This window comes from Takifugu flavidus, chromosome 4 (genome assembly GCF_003711565.1).
Source record: "Takifugu flavidus isolate HTHZ2018 chromosome 4, ASM371156v2, whole genome shotgun sequence".
NCBI classification, from domain to species: domain Eukaryota; kingdom Metazoa; phylum Chordata; class Actinopteri; order Tetraodontiformes; family Tetraodontidae; genus Takifugu; species Takifugu flavidus.
The window spans coordinates 11,512,783-11,538,314 of record NC_079523.1 but is presented as its reverse complement, the minus strand read 5'-3'; the positions used below and the strand labels follow the sequence as shown (position 1 = coordinate 11,538,314).

General features: G+C 45.4%; 1 protein-coding gene across 9 annotated transcripts in view; it reads left to right on the top strand.

Annotated features, from left to right (window-relative positions):
* LOC130523987 (sodium channel protein type 8 subunit alpha-like) overlaps positions 1-24,834 on the top strand; it is a 29,225-nt gene extending 4,391 nt beyond the window's left edge. Inside the window, exons 3-28 of one of the 9 annotated variants that reach the window (XM_057029650.1) lie at positions 3,954-4,072; positions 4,162-4,251; positions 4,333-4,461; positions 5,628-5,719; positions 8,023-8,220; positions 8,304-8,367; positions 8,801-8,942; positions 9,185-9,391; positions 9,473-9,754; positions 9,868-10,224; positions 11,291-11,420; positions 11,544-11,782; positions 12,390-12,563; positions 12,639-12,995; positions 13,079-13,252; positions 13,354-13,647; positions 14,080-14,197; positions 14,318-14,472; positions 14,560-14,733; positions 15,984-16,106; positions 18,210-18,494; positions 18,574-18,627; positions 18,709-18,846; positions 18,949-19,053; positions 19,133-19,403; positions 20,117-24,834. In XM_057029650.1, coding sequence (XP_056885630.1) covers positions 3,954-4,072; positions 4,162-4,251; positions 4,333-4,461; positions 5,628-5,719; positions 8,023-8,220; positions 8,304-8,367; positions 8,801-8,942; positions 9,185-9,391; positions 9,473-9,754; positions 9,868-10,224; positions 11,291-11,420; positions 11,544-11,782; positions 12,390-12,563; positions 12,639-12,995; positions 13,079-13,252; positions 13,354-13,647; positions 14,080-14,197; positions 14,318-14,472; positions 14,560-14,733; positions 15,984-16,106; positions 18,210-18,494; positions 18,574-18,627; positions 18,709-18,846; positions 18,949-19,053; positions 19,133-19,403; positions 20,117-21,279 — 5,634 coding nt within the window. In that variant the 3' untranslated portion in view covers positions 21,280-24,834. Of the gene's footprint in view, positions 1-3,953; positions 4,073-4,161; positions 4,252-4,332; positions 4,462-5,272; positions 5,365-5,627; positions 5,720-8,022; positions 8,221-8,303; positions 8,368-8,800; positions 8,943-9,184; positions 9,392-9,472; positions 9,755-9,867; positions 10,225-11,290; positions 11,421-11,543; positions 11,783-12,389; positions 12,564-12,638; positions 12,996-13,078; positions 13,253-13,353; positions 13,648-14,079; positions 14,198-14,317; positions 14,473-14,559; positions 14,734-15,983; positions 16,107-18,209; positions 18,495-18,573; positions 18,628-18,708; positions 18,847-18,948; positions 19,054-19,132; positions 19,404-20,116 lie in introns of all 9 variants that reach the window. The other 8 variants (XM_057029649.1, XM_057029652.1, XM_057029651.1 and 5 more) reach the window with 8 other exon arrangements.
* Positions 24,835-25,532: the final 698 nt, after the last annotated feature.

The following is a 25,532-nucleotide window of genomic DNA, read 5'->3' as shown; positions in this document are numbered from 1 at the left end:
AAGCCTCTGCCCTGTAAAGCCCAGCGCACACTCCCTTATATCACATATATCATGTGTGATCATCAGTGAAAGGAAACAATGTAATTTTTGTATTTCAGCTTAATTTCTCAGGGTTTCCTGCACACCAACCAATAGAAGCTAACATTGCGCGACGAATGGGAACGGTAGCTAGCTGTGTGCAGATGTTAGCGGCAGGAAAACATGCTCATTTGAGGAAGCTTTAAATTTAACTGGACATTAAGCATATTTATGTCTGGTCATGTCATTTCTCCAGTATCATTTGGTGCAAAGACCCATTACAGTGTTTCTAATTGACCGAATTAGCACTCGGCTGCTCGATTACCAGCTAAATTATTTAGCACACAACTGCTAATGTCACACGGTGTTCCAGTTCACAGGAACTTGTCTTCATTCTGCTTAGTCAAGGTCTGACTTCATCATATCTGCGTCGTGTCAGCAAATTCGTCCAGAGTCGGAGCCTCGTCTTCTCTCTCCATCTTACGATCATTCATAACCATCGTTTTTGGATCCCGCTAATGCATTTGTCCTTTATCGCACCCGAGAAAAGTGCCTTCATGTGATTTCAGGGTTTTCATCGTCCCCCCCGCTCAACCCGCGGTCGTCCCGTTGCTTATCATTGTGTCAGTGAGAGAAAGGGAGAGATTTACTGTCAGCTGCAGGAAACCTGATCGCAGCACTCATGCATCAAAGAGGAGGAAGGGGCAGCGGCGAGCAGGAGAAATGCAGCGTTGCAGTTCTCCTTTTCCCCTGCGATGGGCCGAGGAGCGCCTGGGCTTTTCAAACGTCTGATGCCATTAGCTGATGTTAAAGGTGCTGCGGTCACACAGGAGGAGCGGGACAGGATGGCTGGAGGGCGCGCTGGCGTTTTGACATCCGCGCTCATGTGATCCAGCGCCGCGAGGACGAGCTGACGGTGGCGTTGGTGCAGAAGGTTTTGTGTTTGCAGATGATGGATGAAATAAAGCCACTCTTAGTCGCCCCCTAGTGCCCAGCCCCAATAAGGAACCTCTCCATCAAGCCAGAGAAAGTTCTGAATTAGAGGTTTTTGGTGAAATTCTGACATGTGTTCAACTTTTGTTTGCGCTCATCCAATTCCATTTTGCTTAAGCTGATGCTCGAGCCAACTTTTTTTTGGGGGGGGTGGGTGGCGAGAATTCTGTTCTCATCCCATTTCCCCTCCACCATTTTGCCTCTGGGTTCTGCTCCTTCCTCTCCGGCGGTGTTGTTTTCTCCGGATATAGTAAATTAGAGGAAGGGCCAGGCCTTAGCGCTCCGTCTGAGTCCTCCGTCTCTGATGACACAGCATCCTTCCACACTGCGCCGGGGAGGGAGAGCTCGGGAAGGGAGGGTGAGCTGCCACTGCACACTTCCAGAGGTGGGGTGAGGAGGGAGAAGCAGGGCTTTTGCAGCAAAGCGTCCAGGTGATGATGCAGGAAATGAGTCTGAATCTAACATGTCGCTGCAGCCGATGGTGTTTTCCAAACCGTCAGAGGTTGATAAGGAACGAGTGTGGCAGCGTTGCCTCTGGCTCCCTGCAGATTGAACCGAGCGGCTTCAGATTCCCCATCAGCTGCAGACCCCTCCCCCGCTCATCCGAACATTCTTTGATTTGTTTTCCTGTTGAGCTGCCAATGGAAAAAAATAAGTGAGGAACTTTTCTCGGACAGCCGACTAACGTGATCAGTAAAATGACGTCATGTGTTCTTAGAGGCTTTTCTGAGGCATTCGTGGGACTTCTCCCTTATATCCACAGTCAGTTCAGTACAACGGCCCCCCCATCTATCTTTCGTCTCTATTTTTACCCTGCTTCTTAGATCCCACTCGTTCTCCACCCCCCCTTTCCTCCTTTCCACAGTCTCACTTCTCTGCTGCATGCCTACCCAGTCGTCCTCCTCCCTCCGTCTTCCTATCCATCTCAGGTTTGGCTCTCTCCCCTCTGCAGCGCTCTGTTCTGCATCACTCCCCCTCCACCCCCTCTACTTTCTCTTTCCTATGAATTCTAGCTAAAACCAGAGCCGATCTGAAAACCTGGAGCTAAAATGGGTCTGCCTTCTTTAAAGGACCCAGAACCATAGAGTTATACTAGTGTCTGTCCAGAAGAGCCGCCCTTTGCTCAATATTTCACCTTCAATTTTTAGTTTTGTGTTGTGGATTTCCACCTGTTTTTGTGTTAGTGGATGTTTGCCTTTGGTTTGATTATAATATGAAGAGTAAAGAGTATTGACGGAAGACATCTTTTCAGCAGCTGCAGATTTTCCGTCTCTTGGCTCGTGTTCGGGAGGTTCCCGAAGATGTCCAACATCGAAATTCAGCCCCAGCAAGGACAAGCGTGTGTCCGAGCCACCCACGATAACATGATCCCCATGAGTTGATCAGCTCAACGTAGTTATGCATGTGGGATATCTGCAACCTGCTAATGAAAGATTGATTGTTTCCATCCTCCTCCGCCTCCTTCCATCCTCATGCTTCCATTCTTGTGCGGTCAGCGCTTCATGTGACCTCTGCAAGAAAGATGGACGTCACTTAAGATGCCTTTTCCTGTTGCATCGTGTTGATAAGGTGATGATAAGTGGTGGCTGCGCTTGATGCGCACATTCGGAGAAGGAGGTGTTAAGTAGGGCAGAGGCTCAGCAGCAGCGAGCGGGGAAAAGGAAGCAGCGAGAGTCTTCTGATGCAGAGAATACATTTTGTCTTTCCCCAGACTGCGGACACTATTTTTAATTTAATTAGATTCCACTGCTGGTCTCGGGACGCTACTGGTCACCTCTTCCTTTCCTTCCTGAGGTCTAAGCCTTGAAACCGTGGTGCGCTTTTTAGGAACGTGGCTGGGTGCACGTCTGTGTTTGCTACCACCAAAGGTTGATCACGCTCGACCGTAATGAGATCGTTCTGTCTCGTTCTGGTGTTGGTGGGTTCTCACATGACTCCGCCGACTGTCAAAACTGTTCCTCTTTTCTGTTTCTCAATTTTTCCCCCCCAACGATTTCCTGAATCTCTTTACTCATCGCCGAACCTTTCCTCCGGACGTCCTTCGGTGAAACCTCTTTTCTCCTTCCGAACGTCACGAGTCCAACTTCTTTGATGTTCCACGAAGATGCATCTGTATTAAGGGCAACGTGCGCAGGAAGGGCAGCTGCTCATGGGCAGCCGAAGCTGTGTGGTTGTTCTGGGGCAGGCTACATAGTGAAGACAGGGACACCCTGTTCATCTCCAAAGTGAGGACAAGGTCCTCACAACTTCGGGCTTGTTTAAGGGTTTTAAGGTTAGAATTGGGCTTAGGTGAAGGTTTGGGTCAGAGGATTAGGAAATCTATGGGAGGGTTCACAAAGATGATGCTCATAGGTGGATGCATGCAGGTCCGAGCGCATTCCTACTGCATTTCCTTCTTCTTGTTTGTGACAAACTTTTCCTCTGAACAGTCAAATTCAGAAGTCGTACTGCAGCAACACTTTCACTAACTTTTCCGGCGGTTTGTTAGCGGTGGTTTTCCATCGTTCAGCGTTGACCCCACGGGCACAAATACCCAAGACTCACTCGCTGCTGCAGACAAAAAGACGTCGCCGCTTCACCCCCGGCGTTCAGCAACATTGCTGTTTATGGGTGGGGAGTGGTTGTCAAGAGCCCAGAGTCAGCACATCTGCCCCCTAATCGATGACACCATTTGCGGTTCTCTTCCAGTAAGAGCTTTAAACTTTGGTCGAGGCGGCGTTTGGCCACGAGAGCTTCCTGTTCACCTGCATGCTGCTCGCACAGACGTGTTTGTCAGTGGGGAGAGCCATGGGGGCCGTTTGTACAGCAGCGGCACACAGTAAATCTGAAATGTTAGCCTATGTTGCACAACGCTAGCAGGGATTTAGAACACGGCAGAAATCAGTGAGGTCCTCATGTTCTACAGATTATGCACTGACTGTCTTCTCTCCTTCTCTCCACAGACATTTATAGTCCTAAACAGACAGAAAACAATCTTCCGCTTCAGTGCCACGCCCTCCTTGTACATCTTAAGTCCTTTTAATCTACTTAGGCGAATAGCTATTAAGATTTTGATACATTCATATCCTTTCAAGAGCTGCACCTTCTCTGTATCGCATGACTGTTATTTAAGCAGAATTCCAAGACTTTCCTTAACGCTGCTCTCCTCACGTTGTTCAGCATGATCATCATGTGTACGATTTTGACCAACTGTATATTCATGACATTCAGCGACCCGCCAGAGTGGTCCAAACAAGTAGAGTAAGTCCCTTTTTGCACGTTTTCTGCAGCTTCCGCGCACCCCTGTCTTTGCTGTGTAAAACTAGCTCCTCTGTCTTGCAGGTACACCTTCACGGGTATCTATACGTTTGAATCCCTCACTAAAATTGTGGCCCGAGGCTTCGCCATAGATGACTTCACCTTCCTCAGAGATGCGTGGAACTGGCTGGATTTCATGGTCATCTCAATGGCGTAAGTATTGGCGTAAGAGATGGTTAAACACCAAATTGTGTATTCACACATGCCGAAACAGAAGAATGTGGACTAGAGAACATCAAGGAAATAAAATGTGAAACTCTAAAGGCATTAGAACTTAAAATTATTATTAAAGTAACTTAACTGGGCACCCATGTTGACTTCACCACAGTTTTCTTCGAGGCTAAACTGGTTTATTTACTGGTTGTTTTAGTTCTACTACATTTGGAGATAAACCCTGTACCTTATAAGAAACAGAAAAGGATAAAACTGGAGCACTTTCACACCAGGAGAGTCCGGGGGACGTCTAATCTTCCTTTGGTTGACCTTCAGCTGCCTGTTTGGGCCGGTAATCGGGAAAAAAAACACTAAGAAGAAGAAGAAAACCAAACTAATGGATTGGCCAGACCGAAAAATGGAAATCCAAACCCTTCCCCCAAAATAAACGGTAGCTTTGGCTAAGCAAAAGACATTTTCCCACTTTTTCTACTCCCGCTAGTCCTCGTCTTTGGACTGCGCCTTTTGTTTCACTTCCTCTGGTTGGTCAGGTAGTCCGATAGATAAACCAACGTTTTGTGGCGGCCGCTTTCAGCCCTGGTGTGAAAGCGGCAGTACGTCAACACTCTGGAGCCGCAGAGGCTGCAGAGCTGATGCAGGCTCCGACTCCACGTGTGCGCGACTGTGGGCTCGACTAACCTGCAGCGTCATTAGCACAGTTTAACGTTGATTCTGCACATGTAACTATCTCTACTTTTCTCTCCTCTGTCTGGGATGGCTGCTGAGTAACTGTATCTGATCCACCTTGCAGGTATATAACAGAGTTTGTAAACCTAGGCAATGTGTCAGCTCTGCGTACGTTCAGGGTTCTGAGGGCTTTGAAAACAATATCAGTTATCCCAGGTAAGAGAGTCCAGGTGTGTGGGTTTGTGGATGGGCGCGTCGCGGGGTTGATGTTAGGTGTGGTTTTGTTCCAGTCCTCTCTTCTCCTCTTCCTCGTACCTTCTCTGGGGCTCTCCCTCTCACACCGTGGTGTCCTCCTGGTCTTCGGTGGTGGTGCTGGTGTCGTGCTCTTGCGCGTACATGCGTGTTGATGTCGTTATTGTGCGTGCGTGTCGTGTGTCATGGGGTTCTTTGTTCTGTGTGTCATCCCTACCTTGTTGCAGATATATTACAGAGTTTGTGGACCTTGGAAATGTCTCGGCGCTCAGAACGTTCAGGGTTCTCCGAGCATTGAAAACTATTTCTGTCATTCCAGGTGAGATTCCCATTTAAACACAAAGGCTGAGTTCATTTATTTATTCAAAAAAAAGAGAAGATTTGAGCATCTCTGCATTTTTGTTTTCGATCAGAATCAGAATCGATATTTTTGATAGGCTTAGCAGTCTGAGTGCTCCCCTCCTACCTGTTTCGCCATTTCTGCCACGATTGAAACAAAAACATTTGCCCTGGGACAATTTAGAGGACGCGTCATGGCCACAGAGTTTTAGGATGCCAAAGTTACTTTTTTGTTTCGCTTTATTTCAAGCATTGCCCCAATTTTTGCAAAATCTCCAATGTGGCCTTCTCAATTTTTAGGGCTTTCCAAAGACTGCCAAGTCTAAATTTCATGCTGCATGAAGCTTTGAGAAACATGCTCCACTCTTTTTATTACATTTGAATATTTTAGCGCTGATTTCTTTGCTTCCAGCTTCTTTGGAGATATAAATAATACATAAAGAAATGAGTTTTGTTTCTTTTTTTAGGCAGATATTAGCACCATGTTGACGTAAGGTAGAGGGTAGTGAAGACAAAATGTATTTCAAATGAATGTTTTAAAAATGTATTAGAAAAAAAAATGAAGGGCGTTCCCAGATTTCCCCCGTGGCCTGTGTGTTTGGCCCAAATACGTACCGTACTTCTATTTCGACCAATATTACTCCAGTGGGCTGACAATCCTGAGGCTGAGACCCTTACTGGGATTCAATAATGCCAAGTTGAATATACAGTACACTTCCTCTCTGTTGCTGCTTCAGGATGGGTGAGGAACGCCCCGGATTTAATGAAAATATCACTGAAAGAACCTATTTTGCGTCATTTGCCCTTATTATGATCGGATCACAAACCTTTGAAAGCATCTCTGTTAGTAACGTGTTGCTGCCAGAAACAGTCCTCTTGCCTTTAGAAGGCAGCGACCGGGTTTAACCCTTTCAGCCGCACCCGCCAGGTCTCAGGATGGTGCAGCCTTGATTTGCAGTAGACGCTCTGCCTTTAAGACTCGGAACCTGACTGCAATAAACGGACAGTTCACGCTGAAATGAAAACCCCCAGCATCGCCACCATATTGATGCGACACTAAAAGCAACCCCACCACACTGACTCGGAGGCTGTCTAAGAGGTCCTTATAAAATAAAGATAGCCAAGAGTTTGATTTATTTATTCTTTTATTCATTCATGTATTTATTTATTTGGCCAGAACACCGTCACCTTCAGCAGAGATGAATCTAACTTCAGCCTTGGCGTTTAAATGATCTGCATGCCACCTCTCATTTCCACCCAAACTGCTCTTTCTCCTCCTTTCCTTCCTTTCTTCCTTCCTCCTCCTGAGCTTGCTGCGCTGTTCTCTGCTGGATTAAAAAGTATTTAATATGAAATGCCTGCTAAACTACCTGCAGCGTGGAATGTTCCCTCGGGTGGACCCAATAAGTGGAAATTTTTTTAAAATCGGATTCCTCTCATCCAGATGCATTTGAGATCCAGCATCTGTTCTTCCTCAGGGGAGCATATTTACAGTTACACTGTTGTGTAGCTCTTCATTTATACAGTCGGTCCTAATTATGGGTCTTTCTGATGGAAACATCCCATACAGCTGCGGTGTTTGGAATGGAATGTGTGTCTGCGGATGAACTGGAATGCAATGTCAGAGTAGAATAATTGTTTTTGTTTGGAATCTTTTAATATTTCTTGATAGCAGAAATCTAAGAGGGCAGCCAGAATTCATAATACATACGTATATAGATACACACAGGCTAATTACTTATGATATTTAGTTTTATTGCTAGAAACAAGTTCTAAACATGTTGGATTTTATGGTGAAAAAATGTTTAATCAGAGAATTCCTTCGCTAAATATTTTTACACCCCTGTATATTTAAAATTTTGCTTCAATGGAATCTGCAAGAAATTCATGTTGCAATATTTAATTTCATTTAATCTTATAAATCACGAGTACTGTACTAATATGATAATACAAGAAAATATATATACAATAGACAGACAGACAGACAGAGCCAGCTTTAATTAGAGTGAATCAAAGTTATTAAAAATTGAATTTTTGTGTGGAGCCATTTACTCTTTCCCTTGTGTTCAGGAACATCAAACTCAGACACAAACGCTCCACTCCAACTCATGTGGCTGTTTATTTCCACCATGTTTTTTAGTCATCCATGTATTCTCAGCTCTAAACAGAAAAATACCAGCAGTACTGATGTGTGCCTGTGTGCTGGCTGCCTGTTTTCATTTCTGTGCATTTGTGCACACCTGCGTTCGTATGCGTGTGTGCTCATCATGTTTTAACTGACAGGCCTGAAGACCATCGTGGGCGCCCTGATCCAGTCTGTGAAGAAGCTGTCGGATGTAATGATTCTGACCGTCTTCTGTCTTAGCGTCTTTGCACTCATTGGGCTGCAGCTGTTCATGGGGAACCTGCGGAACAAGTGCGTAATCTGGCCGGTCAACATGACCAAGGACTTTGACTTTGGAGAATACATCATGAATGATAGTGAGTTTCTACTGTAGCCTGCGAGAGTTTGGACCTCAGTAGTTTAGCATCTGGCTAATTTGGCTATCTCTATGTTTCCACAGGTAATTTCTATGTCCTTCATGGTGAGTCAGATGCGCTACTGTGTGGCAATAGTTCTGATGCAGGGTAAGTTTGTGCTTTTCTTACTGAATGCGTGACTTTATGTTTGAAGGCTCTCTGTCACGATCTGATCTGAGTTTGCATGCGTGAGCGGAGCAGGATCGCCTTCGTTTTGCGAAACCATTCAAGCCAGTTGATCCTGGGCTGTGATGAATCTAGAAAAAGGCTATTTTTAAGCATCAACCTGGTGGCACATATATTACTCAAGTAATATATTACTCAAGTATGAAAGAATCCAGTGAAACACAAGCATTTCAGATGCTTAGGAAGGAGCTTGTTTGTAGCTTCTAACATTATGGTCTGTGTCATCGTCAGATTTCTTTCAAGCGCTTTCTTGAATAACAGGGTTTGTCTCAAGGACACGCAGCTTCAAATCCCGTTCATGCCCAGCAAAAGTAACAAGTTTAAGTTGTGTTTTCTTTTTTAATTGTAATTTCAGAAATTGTCCAGAAGGCTTCGTGTGTATGAAAGCTGGACGGAACCCCAACTATGGTTACACCAGCTTTGACAGCTTTGGGTGGGCTTTCCTTACCTTGTTCCGCCTCATGACTCAGGACTACTGGGAGGGTCTTTACATGCAGGTAAATCACCTGTTTGTATGGCAGACGTGCACACAGATGCAGGAAGACGAAGCATTTTACAATTCACATCCCAGAGTGACTCAGCAAAAATGTTTCTCAGCACTTTAGCTCAGTTCATTTTCCCTGAATGCAGACTTTTAGCTGCGTGTATGTGTGTGTGTGTGCGCGCGCGTGTGCGCTCATGAGACTGAAAACATTATATTCTGTGTTTTTATGTTTGTTTGTTTCTTTGCACCCGTCAGACTTTGCGAGCTGCAGGGAAGACCTACATGATCTTCTTTGTCCTGGTTATCTTTGTGGGCTCCTTCTACCTGGTCAATCTCATTTTGGCTGTGGTTGCCATGGCTTACGAGGAGCAGAATCAGGCAACCATCGAGGAGGCGCAGCAGAAAGAGGCTGAATTCAAAGCCATGCTGGAGCAACTAAAGAGGCAGCAGGAGGAGACGCAGGTTGATCTGACTCTCTCTGTGGAGATCTCTGCCCACTTTTTTGGAGCCCTTGATTATTATGAGTTTCTGTTTTAATTATAGGCTGCTGCCATGGCAACATCTGCGGGCACCGTATCAGAGGCTGCATTAGAACATGAGGGAGGGGGGCACTTGTCCCGCAGCTCCTCTGAGGTCTCCAAGTTGAGCTCGAAGAGTGCCAAAGAACGGCGCAATCGGAAGAAAAAGTGGCGCCAAAAAGAGCAGGAGAAGGAGAAAGGAGACAGCGAGAAGGTTGTTAAGTCTGAGTCGGACGATGGCAGCAAGAAAAGCACCCTTTGTTTCCCAGGAAACCGTTTGGGGAGGAAGGCCTCCATCATGAATCAGGTGCAGGTGCAATACACTGCAATGCTACGCAGACACAGAAATGAGAATAAGGCTTTTGTCGTTAATGATTATTCATCCATTGACGCTCCTCATCTGTGTCCCCCCTCCTTTAGTCGCTCCTCAGCATCCCCGGCTCTCCTTTCATGTCTCGCCACAACAGCCGGAGCAGCATCTTCAGCTTTAAAGGCCGATCAAAGGACATGGGCTCAGAAAATGAATTTGCAGATGATGAGCACAGTACGGTGGAGGAGAGCGAGGACCGCCGAGGCTCTCTGTTCATCCCGTACCGCCGCAACAGCTACAGCGGCTACAGCCAAGGCTCGTCACGCATCCACCCACTGGCGCCCCACCCTGGAGGGAAGAGGAACAGCACAGTGGACTGCAACGGCGTGGTGTCGCTCATTGGCCCTGGGCCTGGCAGACGGCTTTTGCCTGAGGTGAAAATTGATAAGGCAGCCAGTGATGACAGTGTAAGGACGTCCATGGGACACCAATTGAGTTTAGGCATGATGACGGTGGCCCCCGGCTTCACAACCTTCTCCTCTGGCTCTCCTTTCTTCTGCTAAATCTCCTCTTGTCTCTTCCAAATATCAGGAATTGTTCTATCAGGCTGCCCCCGTGCTTGAGGATTGTAATTAAAAACTTCTTCTCTTTTCTGGAGAGATTTCTAAATCTAACTTCTATTTTATCCCACCTCTCAAGCCCCTTTTCTGCATCATTTCTCTCATTTAAATGCTAAAACTTTTTTTTTATCTGTAACTGGATTTCTCCTCCTTCTAGCTAGCATGGTCAATCCCCTTCGACTCCGCTGACGTACCTGCTTAAACCTCTTTACTTGTCTGTATATGCGGCATGGTGATGAAGGAAATGTCTACGTCCCCTTTGTCCTTGACAGCATGTCGTGCATGCAATCAAATGTTTCTCTTAAGAATTGTAATTTGGCTAAGGATTGTACAGTTCACATTAAAAAATATCAAACACAAAGCTAATATAGCTGCCTGTGAGCACCTGCAGTTCAGACAGTCAGACAGAACTCCACAGTCATCCATCCAACTCGTGTCTCACACCTGAAGACATGGCTTAGAGGATTTTATCTTCATAAATATTTGGAAGTTTGTTCATCCATTCTGAAGACTTCTAACCTTTTTCTTCTTATTCCGAATGAATCAGCTGTCTAGTTTAGTTTAAGATCTATTATGAAGTCCTCATATATTTGCACTGGTTTCGCCCTTAATCCAGTGGTAGTAAATCCAGACAACAAATTTAGATTGTTTAGCCTGGGCTTGATCTGTCAAGAGCAATTAAAAAGCTCACATTAGGCAAATCAGGTAGATTGAGCAAAATTCTACATCAGAAACAAAGTGCTAGTTGATAAATGAAAGGTTGTGATCATCGCTTATGTTTTGACTAGGTCTGTCCTGCCGTTTATCACATTAACAGCATAAAAGCATGAGACCCGTGACATGTCTGAGTATGTGCTGCATTTCATGACTGTGGTATCTGCGACTGATGTTACATCCATCCCTCTGGTTGCAGAACACTGATGTGGAGATAAAGAAGAAGCACTCTGGCTCCCTCATGGTGTCAGTGGATCAGCTCAGCTCTTTCAGGGGAAAGGAACGTGCCAACAGTCAGATGAGCGTAGTCACCAACACACTAATTGAGGGTACAGACAGGACACACAATGCCTGTAAAGTGATTCGAACGATTCACAATGAGAACTGCTTCCTTCAAACAAGGAATCGGTAAAAGCCATCTGTTTTTTGTTTACCCTCATGTCTTCCCGCAGAGTTGGAGGAATCTCAGAGGAAGTGCCCTCCTTGTTGGTATAAGTTCGCCAACACCTTCCTCATCTGGGAGTGTTTTCCAGCTTGGCTGAAAATCAAGCATATCGTATATTTGATCGTCATGGACCCTTTTGTTGACCTGGCTATCACCATCTGTATTGTCCTAAACACTCTTTTCATGGCCATGGAGCACTACCCAATGACTCCCCATTTCCAAGATGTTTTATCGACTGGTAACCTGGTACAAAACTGCAGTTCTCCTCTTTGTTCCGAGCCGCCATTTGTCTTTATTACTTTCTATCCCTGCACGAAGTTCAATATCTCTCTCAGGAGTTGGAAAAGCACTGCAAGTTCAGTTTGCTCCTCCCACATAGCCTCAAACCGATTCGTCATTCAATAATTTGGGATGTGCACTTAACATAAACGAACGTTGTGTATATTGGACTCTGATGGGGCCTCATTAAAAATGTATTTCCATTTTAATGCAGCCAGCTATCCTACTCCCTGAACTCTCCTCATCTCTGCATTCTCATCTCCACTGAGCTCCGTCTAACACTCCTGCCCATCCACACACACTGCACTGACTTAACGGAGTGTGTATAACCCGATATTAACTATACGTACAGTGGATATTTTTAACACTTACTTGCCTGTCATAGTTAAGATGATTGCTCAAGGTTAGCTAATTTGTGTTCAGGGTATGAGCATTAGCTTGGCTGTAGCATTGACTGCAGCACGACATTTTACACTTCCCAACCACATCCTCATCATTTTGACCTTGTTTGATTAGATTTTCTTTTTCATGGCGTATTCTCCATTGTCACAGCGTGTGTTATGTGGATCTACAGGTTTTCACAGGCATCTTCGCTGGGGAGATGTTTGCCAAACTGATCGCCATGGATCCATACTACTACTTCCAGGAAGGATGGAACTGTTTTGACGGCTTCATTGTGACACTGAGTTTAGTTGAGTTGGGACTGGCTGATGTGGAGGGTCTGTCTGTGCTCAGGTCATTCCGATTGGTAAGTGAAAGAGTCCTTACAGTGCTGGTGGTAACTGCTAAATCTGGATGTCCACGACTCCTCTTTCTCTTGCAGTTACGAGTGTTCAAACTGGCCAAATCTTGGCCGACTCTAAACATGCTGATCAAGATCATCGGTAACTCCGTGGGGGCTCTGGGTAATCTGACCCTGGTGTTGGCCATCATCGTGTTCATCTTTGCCGTGGTGGGCATGCAGCTGTTTGGCAAGAACTACAAGGACTGCGTGTGTAAGATAGCCCCGTCCTGCGAACTGCCTCGCTGGCATATGCACGACTTCTTCCACTCCTTCCTGATCGTGTTCAGAGTTTTGTGTGGGGAGTGGATTGAAACCATGTGGGACTGCATGGAGGTGGCAGGACAGACCATGTGTCTGACTGTCTTCATGATGGTCATGGTCATTGGAAACTTGGTGGTAAGAAAACACTTAAGTAAAATGTCAACAATCCACTTCCTGTAAGTGCATGGCCGTCAGTTCTGTATTTTTTTCCCCCGAAGGTGCTGAACCTGTTCCTGGCCTTGCTACTGAGCTCATTCAGCGCAGACAATCTGGCTGCAACAGACGATGACGGCGAGCCCAACAATCTCCAGCTCGCAGTGACGCGGATCAAGTTTGGAATCGGCTGGTTTAAGGCTCACATGCGGATCCTTGTAGCCGCAATCCTCAAAAAGGTAACAGCCAATTGAAGAAGTCCACCGGTACCGGCGCTGTTTGTGTTTTTGGTGAAACCACCTCAGTGCACTTTGCTGAGCACGGCTCTGTTTCTGGAAAGCAGCCCGTGGAGGATGAACAGAAGCCTCTGGACGAGTATGGGAAGAAGCTCAACTGCATTGCAAACCACACTGTGGACATCAACCGCGAGCTGGACTACGCTAAAAACGGCAATGGCACCACCAGTGGCATTGGGAGCAGCGTGGGAAAGTACATGATTGATGAGGACTTCATGTCCTTCATCCACAATCCCAACCTCACCGTCTGTGTCCCCATTGCGGTTGGCGAGTCAGACCTGGAAAACCTTAACACGGAGGACTTCAGCAGCGAATCAGATGTGGAGAACAGCAAAGACGTGAGTAGCAAGCTGCGTCCAAACAGAAGCAGCGATATCGAAGATCAGAGACAATTTAGGGATTCACCACGGTTAAAACAGATTATTCACAGCTCAGAGACGTGCTTGTTTTAATCCATTATGCTGCCGCACTACGGACAACATTGAGCCAACATGAACAGAACACTGTTAATGCGGGAAAAAGAGCAAATCAGGTACAAAGCATGCTGGGATGCCTGATGAATGGGTCCCCTTGACCTGGTTTCTAGTTAGAGGACGTTGGAGCACGCATCGCATCTGTACCTGCACCAGGTTGATATTCCAGTGGGCTTTCATTACCAACCCCAAAGCAGTCATACCCAGAATAGAACAAATATTTCAGCCAGTTCTTTTTATCTGAATTCTATGCCACTGTATCAATTGAACAATCTCCTCTCTCCTCTGATTGTCCAGTTGGACGACACCAGCTCTTCTGAAGGCAGCACCATAGACATCAAGCCCGACGTGGAGGAGGTGGCAGTGGTGGAGGTCGTGGAGGAGTACCTCGATCCTGATCCCTGCTGGACTGACGGTACCCCATTTTGTGCCACACACTGACAGCCCGACATCGTTTCAGTGCCGCCGGTGCTGAGATTTATCACGGGACTGCTTGTAGCTGTTTCTTCAGCTGTGGTTTTGATTTGTCGTGCAGAATGTGTGGCCAAATACAAGTGCTGTGACGTTCCCATCACTCATGGTTGGGGGAAACACTGGTGGTTCCTGAGAAAGACCTGCTACCTGATCGTTGAACACAACTGGTTTGAAACCCTCATCATCTTCATGATTCTGCTCAGCAGCGGAGCCTTGGTAAGTGGATTTGTGCTACATTATTATTATTTTTAAGAGGGTATCATTTAATTAACATACCAGGCTAATGTTTCTGCTGTTCCACAGGCCTTTGAGGATGTGTACATCGAGCAGAGGAAAACCGTGCGCATCATTCTCGAGTACGCAGACCGAGTTTTCACCTACATCTTCATCCTGGAAATGCTGCTGAAGTGGGTGGCCTACGGCTTTGTCAAGTACTTCACTAACGCCTGGTGTTGGTTGGACTTCTTCATTGTGGATGTAAGTATATTTCACCCACTAAATTATGGGAAAGACTTGAGAGAATACCCCACTGATTATTAGCAGAAGAGACCCTGGTAGTCATGCTGACTCGTGCCCTTATTTTTCGATGCAAATGTTCAACAAAGTGGGCGGGTGTAAACGCTGCTCTATCAGATTTGCTTTTGCAAATGTGAGCCATTAAGGCAGGAAGTGGGGCTAATCTGTTAGCCGTTGAGCTGCCTCGTATGATGCTGTTTATGTATCGCTGTTTTTTTTTACTTGTGTGCTAATTTGTGTTATTCGTGTAGCTCGGCTGTCAGGCGCTAAGCTACGACAGCACCTTTGATCTCCGCACAAGGGTCTGAACACGGACAGGATCGGTGGCATCTTGCAACGCTGCCTCCTCATGTTCTTCATGTTAATAATTCCCAGACACTCATAGATATTCTTTGATGGTGGTTTGAAATATAACATCATTTGTTAAAGAGGAATGTGATGCAATAGTGTGCATAGCTGCAAAACCTGAACTTAAAACATTCATTCATTCATCATCTGAGTACTCAGATTTGCACGTCTCTGAACCAGCCTGGCAAGCTTTGATTAAAGTTGACTTTCGACGGCACTGACAGATGCAGATGTGACTCGTTTGACTGTCCTTTTTCTCACAGCAGGTGCGTCTCACTGTGTCTCTCTTAAAGTTAAGAGGCACGGTGCTCAGCAACCAAGAGGGAGTCAGGGGCCTGTGTTTGAGGGGGCCAGGGTAAGGCTTGTGTGATGTGGACTTTCACAGGTCATCCTCTCTTCTAATACTGAAAGCTCTCCTCGACCCCCTGCGTTTTCTCTGAAATGCTCTCTGGCGTGGAGACTGTACCGTTTCGTACTACGTGTGTACCGTGTCATGTTGGTTTGGTGTTTGTGGATACGTCTCCTCTAATTTTCTTCCCCCTTTGTTTGACTCTTTATCTTCTCTTCCTCGCAATGTGTCAACCACAAGTTTCTTTCCAGGTGTGCTCACTTTGCAGACTGGTTTGCCAAAGTGAAACAAATGCAAAGACACTAAGGAAAATGAGCCACATGAACTTATCGATCTTTTCCTGGTTTAGAAATCCCTCTTTACCCCTTGTAACACACCTTTCCTGTATATCACCATTTAGCATCCTCAGATATTTCCCTGTAGGACCCACCTTTTCTCTATATCTCTCTCTAACTGTGTGGGTCCTGTCTTCCTTTGCCTCTGTCTCCATCTCCATCTGTCCCTATCTGTGTAGGTGTCTATAGTCAGCCTTGTAGCTAACGCATTGGGCTTCTCCGATCTAGGCCCGATTAAATCACTCAGGACACTCAGGGCCTTGAGACCCCTCAGGGCCCTGTCTCGTTTTGAAGGGATGAGGGTAAGACCTGTAACGTACCCGGCTGCATGTTGACTAAGTAAATGCATCAGAAGCATGCTAGAGATGGCGATGTAGGTCTTAACAAGATTCCTTTATTTCTTAGCGTTTATTAGTGCAAAGCTTTTTTTGCATGGATGCATCTCGGAGAGTATTTTTACATCTAATTTTGATTTATCATATTTTATTTCATGTATTAAATATAGTGATCTGCAATAATGTAATCCTAAAATAAACAGTACCATATATATTTTGCAATACTCTATTTAGAGCAGGGGTGCTCACACTTTTTCAGCATGCGAGCTATTTACAAAATGACCAAGTCTTTGTGAAGGAGTGTTCGCCTTCCGTCACCCAGCGCTCTGTCCGTTTCCGTGGCAGCCAAGAACCACGGTGAACGACGACTTCTCGTGCCCCGTTGTGCGTATCGCCACCGTGCTGGTCCCTTTTTCTCCATTTTGTGGGTCAAAGGGATGTTAAAAGTCAGAGGGATCTCATCCATGTTGGCGATGTGGCTGGGCGCGGTTATCTTGTCGCGGCAGTAGGTGCAGAAGATGGCCGCCCTCTCCTGGTTAGGGTTAGGGTTAGGGAAGATGGCCACCCTCTCCTGGTTAGGGTTAGGGAAGATGGCCACCCTCTCCTGGTTAGGGTTAGGGTTAGGGAAGATGGCCACCCTCTCCTGGTTAGGGTTAGGGTTAGGGAAGATGGCCGCCTTCTCCTGGTTAGGGTTAGGGAAGATGGCCCCCTCTCCTGGTTAGGGTTAGGGTTAGGGAAGATGGCCACCCTCTCCTGGTTAGGGTTAGGGTTAGGGAAGATGGCCACCCTCTCCTGGTTAGGTTAGGGTTAGGGAAGATGGCCGCCCTCTCCTGGTTAGGGTTAGGGTTAGGGAAGATGGCCGCCCTCTCCTGGTTAGGGTTAGGGTTAGGGAAGATGGCCGCCCTCTCCTGGTAATCCGAGGGCAGCCACTGTGCAACAGTTGTCCTTGTATGGAGAGATGCCGCCTCCCCATAAAGCGAAAACACTAAGATTGCGCGAAGGCGCACCGTCGAATTTTGAGAAAATCTTAGTGTTTTAGGTGCGCCTTATAGTCGGGAAAATACTTGCATAACCGAATGAGCCAATATTACAAAACACACATAATAATTAACTATTAACATTTCCCATTCCGTATGAAGGTGATATATTTTTGTGACCATAAGGTTTAGCGATGGCTTAAAATCATGGGTAATTCGCTGAATAGCTTAGCGCTTAGCGCCGTTGTTTGCCTAAAGGTCAAAATTCACTTGTCATCTGACTGGTTGTCCTGTATGGCAATCAAGTAATGGGATTGATGATAGGCTGACATCGTAAGTTCTGCTGTACTTAGTGGCTTTGTTTGCGCTTGATTGGTCACCTAAATGTCAAATTCAGTTGTCATCTAACTGGCTGCCCTGTATATCAATCCAGTGACGGGATGAATGATAGGCTGATATTTTTTAATGTCACGCCGTGATCGACCAGTACTACCTCCGCGATCGACCAGTAGATCACGATCGACATAATGAGCACCCCTGATTTAGAGCATGCGCACACCCGTGAAAGTGTGTGCTTTGTTTTCCAGTCTTTTTGCCTTCCTCTGAGTTGAGGGAAGGATCGGGTCGACCCTTGTTGTTAAGCAGAAGAACAAATCCTGCCAATCACAGCGTTCTTTGACTGTCCCCCTGCTTCGAGTGTCCCGTTATCTGATCTTATCACAGTTTGGCTTTTGGCATTGTCACACTGGAAGACCAACAAACTTCTGGTTGCAACCCTCTCCCCCACCCCCCTGCTCACCTTGCTTCCCCTGCTTCCCCCTCCGTCATTTACACAACCACCTTTTTGTGGTTGTTTCATGGTTTCATGGTTTGGCGTTTGGTTACCATGGCACCACTCTTAAGAATTGCACATTCCTGTGTGATAATCCTTGAACTGGATTCATCATCTCCACACCACTTTCGAAACAAAAATGTTCTACAGGCATAAAACCTTCACAGGAACGTGCATTTCTTTGTGTGTTTTTTTTAACTATGGTTCCATGCGGTGAGTGCGAACTTACGCTGGCTGCATTTCTTTGCACTCGGCTCTCAGGTGGTGGTGAACGCCCTGGTCGGCGCCATTCCCTCCATCATGAACGTGCTGTTGGTGTGTCTCATCTTCTGGCTCATCTTCAGCATCATGGGTGTCAACCTGTTTGCCGGGAAGTATTACTACTGCTTCAACGAGACGGCCGAGGAAATGTTCCTCCCCCATGAAGTCAACAACAAATCGGAGTGTCTGGCGCTCATCAAGGCCAACTACTCTGAGGTCAGGTGGAAGAATGTCAAGGTCAACTTTGACAATGTGGGCACGGGTTACCTGGCGCTTTTGCAAGTGGTGAGAAACATTTGTTGCCACTTGTCCTCTTTTGTCGTTGAAGCTCTTCTCTCACACCAGACTGTTGCCCGCTTTACAGGCAACATTCAAAGGCTGGATGGACATTATGTACGCAGCTATAGATTCCAGAAAGGTACGTTTTATATGTTTGAAATCCAGACTGGTAAGCAAAATGATTATTATGTTAAGACTTCTCTCATGGACTACTGTCCAGGTGGAGGACCAGCCTATCTACGAGGACAACTTATACATGTACATCTATTTTGTCATCTTCATCATCTTTGGCTCGTTCTTCACCCTAAATCTCTTCATTGGTGTCATCATCGATAACTTCAATCAACAGAAGAAAAAGATAAGATATATTTGCCTCAGTTTAATCCATTTAATTAAAAACTATAGGTAGCATTTTGATTTCAAGCGGCAGATTGTTACCATATTTGTTTTGTCCCTTCACTTTGGAGGTCAGGACATCTTCATGACAGAAGAGCAGAAGAAATACTACAATGCTATGAAGAAACTGGGGTCAAAAAAGCCGCAAAAACCAATTCCCCGGCCTCAGGTGAATGCCTCTTCACTATTCCCCAACACCAAGGGGGTGGGATTCAAATATGTAACCATCAACTTTTGATCCTCCTCAGAACAAGATCCAAGGGATGGTGTTTGATTTTGTGACACAGCAAGTCTTCGATATCTCCATCATGATACTCATCTGCCTCAACATGGTCACCATGATGGTGGAGACCGACGACCAGTCACCTGAAACAGAGGAGGTGCTTTACTGGGTCAACTTTGTATTCATTGTGGTCTTCACTGGTGAATTTTTGCTGAAGCTGTTTGCGCTGCGTCACTACTACTTCACCAATGGCTGGAACATCTTCGACGTGGTGGTGGTCATCCTTTCAATTGTGGGCAAGTATTCACCATTAAGGATTAAAGCTTTCTTATCTGTAAAGTATGCTATGCAAGATACAGTAAATTGGAAAGTAGCAATAATGTATTACTGAAAATGCTAATTTCAAATTTGCCACATTGGCTTCCAGCACCAAAAAAAGGCAAGCCCAATAAATAATAAATAAAAACACTCTAGAAACATCTGTGAAAAGTGATTTGTTGTGTGCATGCCAGAGTCCTGCAGTCTTACTGCTGTGGAAAAGAAGCTATTACGCACCCTGCTTGTTTTGATTCTATGGAATGGGATGGATGGTAAAAAGATGGAACAGTCCTTGGGAAGGGGGTTTGGGGCGCGCTCATAATGCAGAAGAATTTTCTTCCTTCAGTGGAGGAAAGAAAGACCTTTCTGACCTTCTCAGCTCGACTCCTCCTGTCAGACACTGCAGTTATAAAGATGGACGATGTGCGAGTTCCTGAAAAGTGAGACTTGGAGTCATTGGATTGCCATCTGGAGATTGAATGGAGAAAATGAAGTCCATTCCCTCCATATTGCTTTAGACGTCCTAACAGTAAACTAGTCCCCTGCAAATGTTCCCCAAGTGATCTATGTTCTCATCAGTTCAGTTGCTGTTTATTTTCTGGTGTGTTCTGTTCGTGTTTATTTGCTTGTTTTGTATTTCAGGTTGCTTATGCGCAGTGAAAATCATGTATGTGTCTTTTTTTCTCTTCAGGAATGTTTCTGGCAGACCTGATCGAGAAGTACTTTGTGTCACCAACCCTCTTCAGGGTGATTCGTCTGGCTCGCATCGGCAGGATCCTTCGTCTCATCAAGGGTGCTAAAGGAATCAGAACCCTGCTGTTTGCTTTGATGATGTCTCTGCCGGCCTTGTTCAACATCGGTCTCCTGCTTTTCCTGGTCATGTTCATTTTTTCCATTTTTGGAATGTCGAACTTTGGCTACGTGAAACACGATGTATTAATCGACGACCTGTACAACTTTGAGACCTTCGGGAACAGCATGATCATTTTGTTTATGATGACCACGTCAGCTGGCTGGGACGGCCTGCTGCTGCCCATCCTAAACTACCCTCCGGACTGTGACCCCTTACTGGAGAATGCTGGAACCCCCAACACAGGAGACTGTGGCAACCCTTCTGTGGGCATCTTTTTTTTCGTAATGTACATCATCATTTCCTTCCTTATTGTGGTCAACATGTACATCGCCATCATCTTGGAGAACTTCAGCGTGGCCACAGAGGAGAGCGCCGACCCACTTAGTGAAGATGACTTTGAGACCTTTTATGAGATTTGGGAAAAGTTTGACCCGGACGCGTCCCAGTTCATCACATATGCCAAGCTTTCTGACTTTGCTGATGCACTGGAACACCCGCTCCGAGTCCCCAAGCCCAACACCATCGAACTGATCACCATGGACATGCCTATGGTGAGTGACGACCGCATCCACTGCCTGGATATCCTCTTCGCCTTCACTAAGCGCGTGCTGGGCGACAGCGGCGAGCTGGATATGTTGAGGCAGCAAATGGAAGAGCGTTTTGTGGCCGCCAATCCCTCCAAGGTCTCGTATGAGCCGATCACCACCACTCTGAGGCGTAAGCAGGAGGACGTGTCAGCCAGGATCATCCAGAGGGCCTACCGCGTCCACCTGGCGAGGCGGGGGTTTGTGTGTAAGCGCAAACCGACCAATAATGCAGTTGAGAATGGTGGGAACAATCAGGAAGAAGAAAAGGAGGGCACCCCCTCCACTGCCTCCCTGCCCTCTTATGACAGTGTAACCAAACCGGACAAGGAGAGACAGGACGACAACGACGAAGGGAAGGGAGGGAGGAAAGAGAAAGGACGGAACCACAAAGACATCAGGGAATCTAAATGTTAGAGTGGGATAATAATCACAGGAAAACATAATAACGTAACTGCAAGCGAGGCAAAAGGAAACTCACCCACAGATGTACAGAGTATTTCATTTGCAAGTCAGAGAAAAAAAAATCAGTAATTTTGTTTACTGACTTCATTCTTATATTAATGCGGAGGACACAGCCTGGTCTGTTATCGCTTGAAAACTCATTCAAACCAAACATAATCAGCATACTGTGTGACATTTTAACTAGACTACTGATCCTAACAAAGGGGAGAGAAAAAAGGAAGTGTCAGCGTCTGCTGACGGGCAGAGAGATCAGGCACCCCGGGGGGTGAAGAAGACTAACTCTGCACCGGACAAAGAGATGCTGACGGAATCCAGGAAGTAACAGATTCCTGCGGGAGATGGAGCGCTGAAGGAAAAGACTATGAAGAGTTGTCCTCTTACAGTAGCTGCTGTGTGTGTGTGTGTGTGAGTGTGTGTGTGTTAGCGCCGAAATGTATAGAGGAGAAAAATGGACAAAGACTAAGAGTTGGACAGAGGACTGGTGAGTGACACAAACGAGAGCGCTGGAAAATAATTTTGTTTTATTGAAGCTAGATTTGTTCATTTGAGCAGCAAAAAAAGAAAAAAAAGAAAAGCAAACTGACAAAAAAAACCCTACATCTGACCTAAGCTTTTACACACATTGAAGAGCTTTTTTTTCTTCTTCTTCTTCTTCTTTTTAACATGGGCTTTCACACCGATTGATTAAGGGGCTGTATATTATGGGGTCGAATCGGGTCAAGGGCTCACATTTACTCGGATTTCCAAACAAATACATAAATAATTGTGCTTGTTCAGTGCATAGAAATGACTTGCATGATGGCATGTTTTTGATCAGAGATCTTGCATGAATTTTCATAGTCCACAAGACACTAATACTCAGACCACAGCGGTGGATCCGCCGCGGGACACAGGAGTTCTTTTAATGAGTCGGGAAGCTCGGAGTTCAGACAGATTTTACGGACGGTCGATCAGCTGAAAATGCATCTGAATTTCTGTCGCATTTTTTTAAGACATTTAAATCACCGTCACTTTAGAGTCGTGGAACTTGACGGTGCATTATCCCGCAGATCACCGGGTTAAATCCAAACAATTATTTGCTGCTCTGGAGATTAGGAGGGAGAGAGAAAGAGGAAAGAGAGAGAGAGAGAGACGGATGTCTGCGTGCATCATGTGACTGAATGTTTTCAGTGGCTGGTTAGACCTTTCCAAAAGCGCTGAAAAACAAGTTTGGACAATTATACAGTCTACATCATTTATTGTCACGTGTTTTGTTGTGTTTCTCTGTTGTTTTGTCAGGGGATAAGTTGCATTTTATGCACTGTCATCTGTTGAAGTAGCATTTTGTTTTTTTCATTTAATATAATTCTCAGCGATGGAAACCTATGTGACGAGAACCTGGCGTGTGGAGAAGCCAAAGAGATCTGCCTTGTTACCCCTTATTGCCCTTTGTCCATCGAATGGGACGGGGGGAATTACGCCCTGCTCCATTTTTTGCTGTCATTCTAAGACAGGGACCCTAGAAATGTATGCAATGCTTGAAAAAAAAATCATCCTTTTTCTCAGGAGATATTACTGATGTACTTTTATGAGCTCTGCAACAAAATGCAAGTGAATGTCTTCGGAGTATTTATGAAATCATGATTTTTTTTTGTGTTCTGACGCCATTTTGACGGACAATGATCCTGGCCGGCTGCATTACTTATGACAGCTGCCTGATCAGAGGCCAGTTTGGTGCTTCCTGCTTACCACACTTAGAATTTCTGCATAGGGCTAGAAGCATCTCAGCGAAATTGTAACATTTCACGCGCTAATGGCAGCATTTATATTAACAGCAAACTACATTTGTGGTCGTCACTATGGATCGTCAACCCACCTTAGTTGATGGGTGATATGTCACCGCAGTTGCAATCACAGACACAGGAAACACTGAAGGGATATCATGATGTGATGGTTCGAGCCGTTTCCACAGCAACAGCGGCACACTGGGGGGATAGGCCCCAGATGTCAGTAACAACAGCGCCTCTCCTTTGCCATCTTCCTTCATATTACTCTCCTGCATCACAAGAATCAAACAAAGCACCAAATGCGTTCTTATGTTACCGTGAGCCCCTGCACTACACCACGGAGCTCCACTGTGTGGGCCCCCTCCCACACACACACACTTCCTGTTGTGCAGTGATGTCACATCCTGTTTGAGAATAACTTCCACATTAAGTTCTCAAGTTTTACGGTCCAGTTGCTGCATGAGATCTCCCAAATCAGTGTGGTGTTAATCTGAACCAAATAAAACTCTAAATGATGAGAATAAGAGCTACTGCTGTCCATTTTCTTAAAGGTAACCATGGATACACAGGGGAGTACCAGAAACGAGTGGAGAAACCCAGAAAGTCAAACACATACAGCAATTTGGGGGGGTATATTATTGAAGAGTGAATAATATTTTTAAAGGCATGCGTAGTTTTTGTTTTTCTTAAGCTAAAATATAGCTAACACCCAATAGTAAACATAAATAGGACGGCTTCCCCTTTTATTCGATGGAGTTGAGGGTTTTTTAAGGCCATTTTAACATGAAAAGTGGAGAAAATAAAAATAAGTAATAAAAAACAAAAGTGTATAAATTGTATAAAGCAAACATGTACAGATATGTTACATATATGTATACTTATATGCAGTATACATATATTTATGGGTACCTGTGTACAGTGCATGGTATTTACCGGCTGCTTGCTGAGATTTTGGAGCCTGCGAGAGAATTGTACTACCAGCATACCATTTTGTACATGTGTGTTGATGTCTTGCCCCCAGTTTCCTGTTATATACACACAAGCATATATAGACGCTGACACTCACGGCCTTCTGTGTCACACCTCGTGTGGAGTCACGACTCCCCCCGTTCTTTTGCTCGTTTCCACTCTAATCTCCGTCTTCTCTATTTAACTCTCTGCTACAGACCGAGGGTCCACCTGTCATCCCGCTGTCAATATGATAATATGTAACAATTTAAAGGTTAGTTCATTTAACCGTCTGTGTGTTTGTTTATGGTGCAATATCTCATAACGGCACGTGCCTTTCTAGCTTCCTATTTAATGTGTCGAGAAAATCTGATTCACAGGATTGAATCGAGAGCACGAAAGATGTACTGAGTTCAAAATTAACCTGTAAAGTGAAACACACCAACTATATTAGACTGTCTGGACTAACATCTCTCTCTGGGTCTTCTGTTTACTGGCTCTTAGGTTGGTAGGAGAACAGGTTTTACTATATGTATTAATTTCCAAATGTTGGTTTAACAATTAATATGATTCATTTTTCTTCCTTTTTGTGGCATGGCTGATACAAAATATGTCCTTTTCTTTCCTGAAAATTGCCCAACTAGTAACAAATCAAAACAAACAAAAAAAAATCTCTGTGGAGAGAGGGTGCGTGTTGCCTAAACACACGGGACACTTATGGGAGAATCGGTGAAAGACTTAATTTCATTTGAGCACGAATCAATTTCCAAACAATAAAGCAGCCTTACAGTTACGCCTCTGGCTGGTGTCGTTTTTGGGTTTTAACTGCTGCCACTTTGGCTTTTGTCGCTGTACCGGAGCTGCAGTGTCGCAAGTAACCAATGTGAGATCTTTTCAGAGGCAAATCTTAATGGCAACAGCAAAAACTGACACAACTCTACCTGTTTTCCATGAGAACATGTTCTTAATGCTGTCAGATGACCATTTCTTTAAAGCATTGGTGTGTGTGTGTGTGTGTGTGTGTGTGTGATGGCCTGCTATGGGAAGGGGAGAGGAGGGAGGTAAGCAGAGACAGCACTGCAGTGCAGATAGATGAATGCAGTGGCCTGGGCTGAGTCAGCAGCATGTTCCCAGCAGGCCCAGGCGTTACAGTGCACTGTACAGCAGCAGGAGAGCTAAGAATATGAAGTCTGCGCGAACAAAAAATGTTCTTTTTGCTCTGAATCGGGGATACTGACAACTGGTTACTGACAAGATTGAAATGAAGGAGTTGCATCACACATATAGAAAGGGGGTGTGTAAGTACAACAGTGGTATTTCAATTAATCAGTGTGAATTTACTTTAAACAATTTATTGACCCAGTCCCTTCGTCAAGCGTGACAGCGTGATGCCTTTGTGCCTCTGCCTGTTTGTTCTGTCGTGTTGTCACTGCAGTTTAAAGTACTGCGTTTATTACAGGATCACTCAGCGACCCCAGTCAACACTTACAA